Here is an 11,347-nt window from a genome sequence, read left to right on the forward strand (position 1 = left end):
TTGTTAAAATTAACATTTTTGAAGATTCTGCAAGTGTCATGATTGATTACAGGAAGCAAATGCAAGTAACGCCGTTTATTGAACAACAAGCAGTAACAGAAACACAGTCAATGAGAACGTGCAGGCTACAGGTAGGCGCAGGGACTGAGATGGTCGGCTGGTGACGTGGCGTGGTGACTGAAGAGTGGCGGTGAGATAAATCCAGGATCCAGACAAAAGACAAGGCACGAAGACAGTAATCCACAGAAGACGACGAACAACTGGGATCCGGTCAGGAACAGACGAGACAACCACGAACAGGACACCAAACAACGATCTGACAATGGAGACAGGAATGAGGTGAGTATTTAAGGACTGAGGGAATGAGCAGCAGGTGGGGAGAGTGATGGGTGGCAGCTGGGTCCAATAATCACCCACGTGGCCTGGGCACACCCACAAACACACTCGCACACAAACACAAACACACCCACTGCTGTCATAACACAGAGCACGCGACAAGAAGGAAACAATGCATCTGCGAACCGTGACAGCAAGTGGTTCACATACTTTTTCTTGCAACTGTATATATATATATATATATATATATATATATATATAAGAGGGTGAGGTTTAAATCAGTGTTACAGTCAAATAACCAATCGAAAAAATATTTGGTTTATCGCAATAAGTTTAGTGTCTGTGTTTGCTGTTGTTGTTCGAATACAGAGCGCGCGCTTTTGTCGAAGTGCAGTTTAATTCTCACACTTGTGCCAGAGAAACAATCAATCACGCAGCCATCTTTTAAAATTTCGTGTTTGAACTTCAGTTTTTGTGGTAGCTCTGTATATTTTTATGGCATCGCTGCTGAAGAGTAATTAGGTATCTAGATAAAGTAGTTTTAAGGCCTTTCTCTAGACTGTATGTAGAAACACTGTATTTTCCATGAAATGCGAAATAGGCTACCTCTAGTTTTGTTTTCTTCCAGCTGTGCATTTTGCAGTTCAATTCACATTTTTTGTATAACGCTTTTTACAATACATATCGATTCAATGCAGCTTTACACAAAATGCACAGAGTAATTTGTTATCAGAGCACTGATTCTTTGAGAGAAGGGGCAAAACATGTCCTAAGCACAAAGCCCTATTTATGTTAAAAAGTAAGAATATCAATAAAATAAAAATACTTGAAACGTTACATCTAAAGGATACTCGGGGCATTCATTCCTTATACTTTTAATGTAGCTTAAAGCGGAACTCAGTAAGATTTGCGAAGCTCCCCCTGCAGGTTCCTTCAGTGAATCACACTGTCGTAAATACTCAAAGCGCAGCTCTGGACTACAATTACTACAACGCTCACCAGCGCAGTAGTTTTGCAAATACAGTACAAGAAATCTCGATGGAGGTGGGTAATTTTCGAAATTGTCTTATAAAGTCATAATATATACATTGTTTTTGAATTACCATAAAGCATTTTGTCACTCTCGCGTGAACGTGGACATGAGGCTATAGTAGGCTGTGTTATGTATCCTGATTGACTTTATGATTAGTTAAATCTGTTTTGCACACGCATCGCCACAGAGTTAACCATTTCAGACAGTACAGGACAGCCTCTGTCTTGTTCACTTCACGTCTGTGGGCGTTACGCACAGCTCAGTGTGGCCCAGGCGCCAGGATTCCAGTTTTGGATGGGGCCAGACCAATTGTGGGTGGGCCTTAAATTAAAAATGTTAAATTAAAAAAAAAAAAAAAAAAAAAGTTATCCAATCACTGCTTAACCTAATAAAAACATATTGACTAATATAGCCTACTGTTATATTATCTGTGCGTATACATAATATAGATTTTAATAGCTTGATGTTCTTTAAATATTTTGTTGCATTGTTAAAAGTTTCGGTGCATAGGACAGACCTATCCGCGATCGCTCTCCATGGTTCTGACCAAAGAAGAGCGCTTTGGAATCTCCATTACGCATGAAACGCATCATACCTGGGCTGCGTTTCCCGATAACATTGTCTCTTAGCGCGCTACGAAGACTCCTAAGGTATAACTTAACTAAAGGTATACTACCACTAAAGGTATATCATTGCTAGGCGTCTTCAGGGCTATCATCCACTCGCGAGGCATAGGCGCTGAAAGGCAGAGGCGCTGGCGCACTCTTAGCAACGGCGCTGTTTTTGGTAAAACATGATTTTGACGACTTCATTAAGTTTTGTTTTATAGAAAACTCTTTTTAAAAGATATTCGTTTTGTATAAATTGTATCTTAATTTTGATCAATGTTTTATCAATCAATTGTCCGTATTTAATAAATAAGAAACAAATATATAGCAGACAGTGTAATAACCTTAGTGTAATTGACAGAATTACTAAAAAATATTTTGATACCTAAAAGTTAAAGATTTTTTGTGTCACGCATGCATGCATGTCTATTTCCCTCATATTAAATATAAAACGCATGTGGACTGATATTTTTCCAATGTCTGGACTCCTTTATTAATGGAGTATATAAACAGACGTTTCAATATATTGGTATTAAATGCATTTTCTGAGAATTTATAATTTCAAGTTTTTACTGCAAATGTCGAAATGCGCGCTCTTTGGTCCATCAGTGCTTGGGTCACTGATCACATTAGAATAAAATATCTCATAATAAAATACAATTGACTGATTTATGAATGTATATGTGTTAGCTACTATGGCATGAAATATCAACACGATCACATGAGAATGCGTATCAATAGTACGAGTTTGTAATCTCGTAGAATATACACGCCAAAATGGGTTTTGGCGTGCTTATGGTACGCGGTTTTTCGCGTGGATATGATACGCACTTTATGGCGTGTATATGATACGCTCTTGGGTAGGATGGGGGTGGGGGAGTGGGAGTTTCGTACGTATAGTACGCCATAAAGTGCGTATCATATGCACGCGAAAAACTGCGTACCATAAGCACGCCAAAACTCATTTTGGCGTATATATTCTACGAGATTACACACTCGTACTATTGATACGCATTTTCGTGTGATCGGGCTCTGAAATATCTGATATTCCGATTGTCAAATACATGCAAGTGGAAGTGTATTGTTGTTTAAACACCTTTATAACGATCGCGTTAGTTGAGCTGTATGCGCGATATAATTTTATGACACAAAATTTTGAAATGTAGGCTTAAATCAAACACATTTTAATTCAGATTCTGTATTGGAAGAATGTTGGAACGGGGGGGGGGGGGGGGGGTAAAAAAAGTTACTTAGTTCTGCTTTAATGAAACGTTTATTCAACTCTTCATGTCCTAAAGCACTGCAATTGTTCTTGAGGGGTGATAATTGAGGCTGAATCATAAAACACTGTCAAAGGTTGTACATTTACATTTGTATTTCAGATACTTTCAATTTTCAGGTGACGTATGTTTATTTGTTAATCTACCCACTTTGAATAAAATATGATTAAATAAACAAACAAGGTATCTTAATTGACGTGAAGAACAAAGAGCAGAGCAGGATCTCAATTGGTGGTGCTGCATATTTAAACCCTGTAGTTAATCCAGCAGTGATTATATAAACCACAGGCAGTTGAATCTGCTCACAGGACCAAAGGAGCTTGGATAAGTTGTGTTCATGTTATTGTTCTAATAAAAGGAAACATGATAGTGCTAATAGATCTATTGTTAATGCTCTTGGACATGACTTACACCATCATCAATGCGGTGGTTCGCACTGTTCTTCGGCCGCGTCTCAAATCAGTGGACGGGGAGGTGTGTTTGATCACGGGCGCTGGCGGAGGGCTCGGGCGACTCTTTGCGCTGGAGTTCGCCAGAGAAGGTGCCGAGCTAGTGCTGTGGGACTGCAACACTGAAGCCAACGAGCACACGGCCAGGCTAGTGAGGGAACTTGGCAGCAAAGCGCACACGTACACAGTGGATCTGTCCAAGCGCGAGAGCATCTATCAGACCGCTGACCGCGTGCGGAAAGAGGTTGGCGACGTCAACATATTGGTCAACAACGCTGGAGTCGTTGCTGGGCGACGGTTCCTGGAGTGCCCGGATGAACTGCTGGAGAGGACCCTTCTGGTCAACTGCCACGCGTTGTTCTGGGTGAGACTTTATAAATCAGGGGTGCTCAAATAGTGCTATGGTAGTGCCATGTAGCAGCCTTTTTTGGACATGACACCACTATGATATTCTTTGAAGTGCCTTATTTTCAGTCTGATGCTATTTACCAAAGTACCACAATATGATTACAAATATAGTCATATTGTGGTACTTTGATATATAGCATTGGACTGAAAATGATTAACCATAGTATTTGGATTGAACTGTTGCACTACTATCCAAAAACCGTATCATGGTATTTTTTATATATACAGTGCCCTCCACAAATATTGACACCCTTAGTAAATATGAGCAAAGGCGGCTGTGAAAATAAATTTGCACTGTTTATCCTTTTTGATCTTTCATTAAAAAAAATCACAAAATTCTAACTAAAAAAGTATCATTGAAGTAAAACAATTGAAGTAAAACAATTGAAAATGGGGGGAAAAGCTCATTATGAAATAAATGTTTTTCTCTAGTTCACGTTGGCCACAATTATTGGCACCCAATTATTGCAATGTCCTTTTCCCAAGATAACAGCTCTGAGTCTTCACCTATAATGCCTGATGAGTTTGGAGAACACCTGACAAGAGATCAGAGACCATTCCTTCATGCAGAATCTCTCCAGATCCTTCATATTCCCAGCTTTATGTTGGTGCTTCTTCTCTTCAGTTCACTCCACTCATTTTCTTTAGGGTTCAGGTCAGGGGACTGAGATGGCCGTGGCAGAAGCTTAATTTTGTGCTCAGAGACACATTTTTTTGTTGGTTTTGATGTTTGTTTTGGATCATTGTCCTGATGGAAGATCCAACCACGGCCCATTATTGGATTTCTAGCAAAAGCGGTCAGGTATTGATCTTTTATCTGTTGGTATTTGATAGAATCCATGATACCATGTATCTGAACAAGATGTGCAGGACCTCCAGCAGAAAAATAGGCCAACAACATTAAAGATCCAGCAGTATATTTAACCGTGGACATGGGGTACTTTTTATCCATGTGTGCACCAAACCCATCTGGTGGGTTTGCTGCCAAAAAGCTCTTTTTTTTAATTTCATCTGACCAATGCATAACCACCCACAACCTAACCATGAGCACTCTTCAGCACAATGGTAACCACAGAAATGTCAACAGAAACTCCTTTAAATGTAACAAACGTAACAGCATTGTTCTAAAAAACACATCAAATGACACTTAATTTCAACATTTATTCTCCTGGGCACTAGAAATCCACTGCCCAATTTTCAGTTATCAAGACATTTTCATGAAGTTACTTCAACATATTTATTTATATATTTTATTTTTCAATTAAAACATACATTTCAGTTTAAAAATACACACAATATAAAGTTGATGTGATGACCAACATTATTATGTCAATCTCAAAATAATTTTTGGAATGTAAAGAGTTTAATTAAATCAATAGATGTGAATTTTAATTTGTAACCATGCATTTATTTAAGTTGTGGTAATGGGTCCCCTGAGTTTCTTTTTAGAATGTACTATGGTACCACCAAAGTACTTTTTTTATTTTTTTATTTTTTTATAAGGACTGTTAGTAATTTTCAAGGGAACTTAAAAGATTTTAGATAGCTGGTTCAGGTGTGTTTGAGAACTGTACAGGAAGCTTGATGTCCAGGAGGAGGATTGAGCACTTCGTCTGAGTGACAGACAGCATTTCTTGCTGCCTGTGCTGACAAAGTACATCTGACGGTGACTGTGTGTGTGTGTGTGTGTGTGTGATGTTTCCATGCTGTTGAAAGTTAAGGAGATACTGAAATGCCGTCTAAAGCTAGAGTGAAAAATTGCAGTGACTGTATAATCTGCTTGATGAAAAAGGTTCACAATAGTGGCTTATTGTGCATATGACCATAAGTCACACATACAATGAAGAACAGGACATTATGCACCAGATTATCAAGTGATTAATCATGACAGCAGCTCAGTCATAAGTGTTATTATATAAACTGTCAACAGTATGAAATAATGCTTGCTGGGGCATTTGAACACAGCTTTAATCCTAACTTTAGTCGCACAACTCACCCCCCACTGTTTGTGTTAAGGGCATGAATTATACTTCAAATTGAGCATGGTATTACTTTTTAAAGAAATCAGACCAATGTAAGTATGTTCTGTATATACTTATATTTAAAGAGGGACCCAAGTCATATATAAATAAATTCCAGAATATAATAAAGACTAAGGGTGTGGTCACAAAAAAGGTCAATTTGTGACACATTGTGAAATTTGTTCTGGGACACTTTTTGCTCTAATGTAAAATTACTAAATGTGTCGATTCTTTTTTAAATGAAAATCCACCAAACAACAGTATGCTACAAAAAAAATTGAACGAAACAGTTTCACTGCTTGTTAATATTTAAAAAAAAAAAAAAAAAAAAAAAAAAAAAGCCAAATCTAAGTCATGCGGGAAGCCTGCAGAAAACAACATAAAACAGGAAGTGATATATAATATAATTGGACCTTTTTATAATAAGGTTACATCAAGTTGTAAAATGTCATTTGGTGCAACTCGCAAAAACAACTGAATGAAAGAAAAATGCATGGTATTTGTAACTTTTTACTTATGGTGTAAGGAAAATATATTATTACTTTCCACTTGATGGTTACACCACATGACACTTTTACATTTACTAACTTCAGACTTTCACTGAAGATGAAAGTGGTGTAACTGTTTTTATAAATGTTTTAAAGATTTTTATTTTTTATATTGTGGACATCTTATGTGGAGTCATTGACCCACTAAAACTCTCTGAATTCGTTCAAGATCTTGAATTTTTGAAGTGCACAATAAGTCCCGTAGCTTTTATGTACATCACTGTTTTAACACCAGGCATCATGCAGTCATATGACCTACAGCAAGCACCATGAGTAACAATCAGCTCAAATCCTGACACGGTTCTTTACATTGCAGCAAGAAACAGCTCCAGTTACTTAGGGATGCAGTTAACAAGCATTATCCTATAGCACTCAAAGCCCGGATTACTACAGCAGCAGTGACTGAACAGATGACTCCTGTTCAAAAGTTTGGTTTACTGTGTTAAAGGGGTGGTTGATTATGATTTTTGACCGGTCTGCTTCACAAATGAACTAATCATTCAGAAACGTCCAGTTTCATTCTAAAAGTTGTAACTTCTTCCTGAGTCTCTCCATCAGTGTCGACTCCGGTTTGAACAATGTAAGGCTGAACACGGTTGCTGACAATCCTCATTTTGGCTGCGTGAGATTCTCCAGCTTTGTTGTTGTTGAGCTGTTAAAGCTCCGCCCTCTTCTGGAAAGCGGCCGGGAGCAGCAGCTCATTTGCATTTAAAGAGACACACACAAAAACGGCATGTTTTTGCTCATATCCAAATAGGGGCAAATTTGACAAGCTATAATAAATGATCTGTGGGGGATTTTGAGCTGAAACTTCACAGACACATTCTGGAGACACCAGAGACTATATTACATTTTGTAAAAAGGGCATTATAAGTCCCCTTTAAAAAGAATTTTCAGTGTCCCCGTGGGTCCTTAAAAGCCTTAAATTCAGTTTTATCAAATAAAAGGTCAATAACTTCCCCTCCTTCTTGCCGTGACATCTTTTCTGGCATGAGGGCAGGGCAACCTGTCACTCATATGAGACTGACCAATAGCAAACCATGACCATCCAATCAATTCACGACGGACAAATTCAAGTGCCGCCCTACATTTTTCATTTCTCTCGGATGTTCATCATAATAGGGATGAAAAGACTATCACAACTTCCATTTCATGCTGACTTTCAATGTTATTTGTGCATGTCTTAAAAAAGGTTGTAAAAAGTCTTAAATCTCATTTTAAAAACTCTATACCCCTTTTTAAAAGAGCACTTATTACGGATATAATGTGCTTTAGAAGAATATACTTTTTTAAAACGTTTGCCGACACTTAATTGCAATTAAATGCAAATGTATTATATAGTTTTAATTTATATTAAATGCAAAAAGATAAACTTTAATGTGCTTTTTTCATTGGACATAAATATATCTTTATAAGTAATTAAATAATTACTGCTATTGTCTTTGAGATATAGTTGAAGTGTACTGTACTGTACTGTTGTATAGTTGAATATCTTGTGTGTTTAATGTACTTGTAATTACTGTACATATTTGTAATGATGAAGTTGCAATTTTGTATATTTAACATATTTTAACTTTTTACACACTAACAAACAACAGACTGGTTAGAATTAATAATCTTATCTTAATAACCAAAAATTAATCAAGTACTTTATATGTGCTTTAGTATGTTATTCCACACATGAAAATAAGTGTACTTCTTTTAAGCTCAACAAAAGATTAAAAAATAGTTTAAAGTAAAATTTTTCATTCAACATTATTACAAAGTGAACTTTGATTAGTTAGATTATCTGTACAGGTACAAACAATATGCTTTTAAGATTTGAAGAACACTACAAGTGCGCATTCAATACAATTAAGTGCACTTCTTTTTCACATACTGTTTTCCTGTTTTGACAGATGACAAAAGCCTTTCTGCCACAGATGAAAACCAAGAACCACGGACATATTGTTACTGTTGCAAGCACTCTTGGTCTGTTCAGTACCGCTTGTGTAGAGGTAAGTTAAACAAATATAACTGTTGTGTGTGCAACCCTTCAGTGACGTTAAAAGCTTGTTGACTGACTGATCGTGTTATCTTTCCTGTTTTAGGACTATTGTGCTAGTAAATTTGGAGCTGTAGGTTTCCATGAATCTCTGACTCATAGTTTGTTAACAGAGGAAGGTGTGGATGGGGTGAAAACCACCCTGATCTGCCCGTACATCGTCAACACTGGCATGTTTGCTGGATGCCAAATCAGGTGAGGAAATAGAATATAACTAAAAACTTAAATAAAAATAAAGCACACTAAATAGTAATGTTTAAAAGCACATAAAATGATGAATTATTACAAAATATTAGGTGGGCTTAATGTGTACTAACAATAAATACCCACAAGACAATGTATAACTACATTGGAAAATTCCCACACTTATTGCTAATGAGTTTGAGGGTTGGGTTTAGGAATAAGGGTAGGGTTAGGATTGGGTAACACTTTTGTTACACTGTTAACTTAATGTACACCATATAACTTTTTTTTAAATGTACAAAATTTAAATAATGAGTTAAGACATTGTCGAGCCTTCTTCCAAAACATGTTTTGTCTTTCCTTGATTCACTATGGTAAGCTATTAATAAGTGTTTATATTTTAGACCTATGTAGATGGTTTTCTAAATCTCATCTGATTTTTAATTCTCAAACCTCTGGGGAATCATAAACACTGAACAGACGAGAGTCTGCTGGCAAAAAGAGAACATGACAGAGCTCATAATAAAACCAGAATCAACATTGGCTTGGTTTTTCGGAGATGCCGAGAACTGAGGGAATAATTTTGTAAAAGCTCCACAGAGATGCTGTTTTTATTACTCAACATGTAAGTAAGGTATTTTATTGAACTGACAAATTGCCATATGTAGCTCTCTAACAGAGTTCATTGCATCATCTAATTGTAAATGTTCATATTCATCCATGGTCAAGCAAAGCCAAAACACAACCAAAACAATGTTCTTCTGTAACATGGAGTGTTTTTTTTAACCACTAGAGGGCCAAAAGTTACTTAGCGTACCTTGAAAATATTTTAAATGCAATTACAATGCAAGTGCATTGCAATTTTTTTTACATACATACATACATATTTATTGTATCAAATGATATTGTAGTTAAGGCCTAATATGGCCTATAGCGAATGGACATGTTTGATGTCAAACCAGGATTATCATCATTAATTAAAACTATTAAAAACTTTGAAGCACTAAAATTACTTATTGGAAATAAATAACTCAAGGTGAAATAAAAAATAAACTAAGCAAAAAAATAATAGTTAAAATAGCAAAACCAAAAAATGGCACAAACAACAAAATTACTGAATATTTAACTGAAATTAAAAAGAAAGCTGACGATTTAAAAATAAAAGCTAATTCAAAATATTAATTAAAACTATAAACATATATATATATATATATAATATATATAAAAAGCATAAAAATAGCGCTGCTCCAAACCTAATGCAATGTCTTCACATTTGAATATGGTTCATTTTTGTCCTTTTGGGAGCCAGTGATCACCACATGCTTGCTTTGGAAATGAGCTGTACGAACAGTCTCCAAAACATGTTTTGGAACAACATGATAAATTTACAATAAGTTTTTATTTTTGGGTGCTATTTATTATGTGTTCTAATGTTCACGCTAGTGTGTCTCCATTCACAGGAAGGAACTCCAAGGCCTGATTCCACCACTGGATCCTCTATACTGTGTTCAGGAGTCAATGAAAGCCATTCTGGCTGACCAGCAAATGGTTTGCATCCCCCGCGTTATGTACTTCGCTATCCTCTCGCGGGCGTAAGTACCTCCACAGTCCAGTTTCCTTAGACTTGGATTAAGTGAGATAGTGTACACAAAACTCAAGCATATGCATTAATCGTTCTGTTATGTCGTTTTTTTTTTTTTTTAGGTTGCTCCCCTGGGATGCTAACGTTGCAACATATCGTTTTATGGGAGGTGACAAGTGCATGTATTCCTTTATTAAGGCCAAACAACAGCAACAGGTTGTTAATGGTCATGTGAAATCCTCTTAGATATCCTGTAATAGCTCCATACATTATCCACATTTCAAGGCAATAAGCCTAGATTACATTCATAGAATGTAAAGCATTTGGCTGCTATCTTTAAAAAACATTTACAAATGTACTTCATGGGGACCAACAGAAATATATTTATTTTTCTGTACAAAAAAACCTATTGTATTGTAATATTGGAATGAATCTGTTCATAAATTGACTGATTATTAGACCTTTTTCAGAGCCAGGTACATCTGTGCAGATTATATGTGCCTGCTATAAGACAGTTGTATTTTAATGTAACTTTTAAAAGTAACAATATATTTCATTTTAAATGTTATAAATAATTGCCATTGACCAAAACAGCATAAATAGGCACACATTCAAGTAGGGCAAGTAAGCAAGGGCAAAACTAGGGCAGGATATTAAAATCGGTGAGCTGGTTAGCAAAATGTGAACTACATGTATTTACTAGGGTTAAAGTTAGATTTAGGGTTAAATATGCATAATCTGTTATTACTATAGTGCATGTTGTATCAGGCCTGTGAATGGATTACATGTGATGTGGTGTGAGTTTGAAAGTATGTAATCCATGCTTTAAGTCATCAATGTGCTAAAAAAAGATTA

At 36.3% G+C, this 11,347-nt stretch overlaps 1 protein-coding gene across 1 annotated transcript; it reads left to right on the forward strand.

Annotated features, from left to right (window-relative positions):
- The first annotated feature begins 3,307 nt into the window (after positions 1–3,307).
- On the forward strand, positions 3,308–11,038 carry LOC125256474 (retinol dehydrogenase 10-like). Its single transcript, XM_048172514.1, has 5 exons — positions 3,308–4,070; positions 8,582–8,680; positions 8,774–8,922; positions 10,371–10,502; positions 10,615–11,038. Exons 1-5 carry the CDS (start codon positions 3,621–3,623, stop codon positions 10,736–10,738), a joined length of 954 nt encoding a protein of 317 aa, XP_048028471.1. The 5' UTR covers positions 3,308–3,620; the 3' UTR covers positions 10,739–11,038.
- The last annotated feature ends 309 nt before the right edge of the window (positions 11,039–11,347 follow it).

Source organism: Megalobrama amblycephala, linkage group LG21 (genome assembly GCF_018812025.1).
Source record: "Megalobrama amblycephala isolate DHTTF-2021 linkage group LG21, ASM1881202v1, whole genome shotgun sequence".
Classification (NCBI taxonomy): Eukaryota; Metazoa; Chordata; class Actinopteri; order Cypriniformes; family Xenocyprididae; genus Megalobrama; species Megalobrama amblycephala.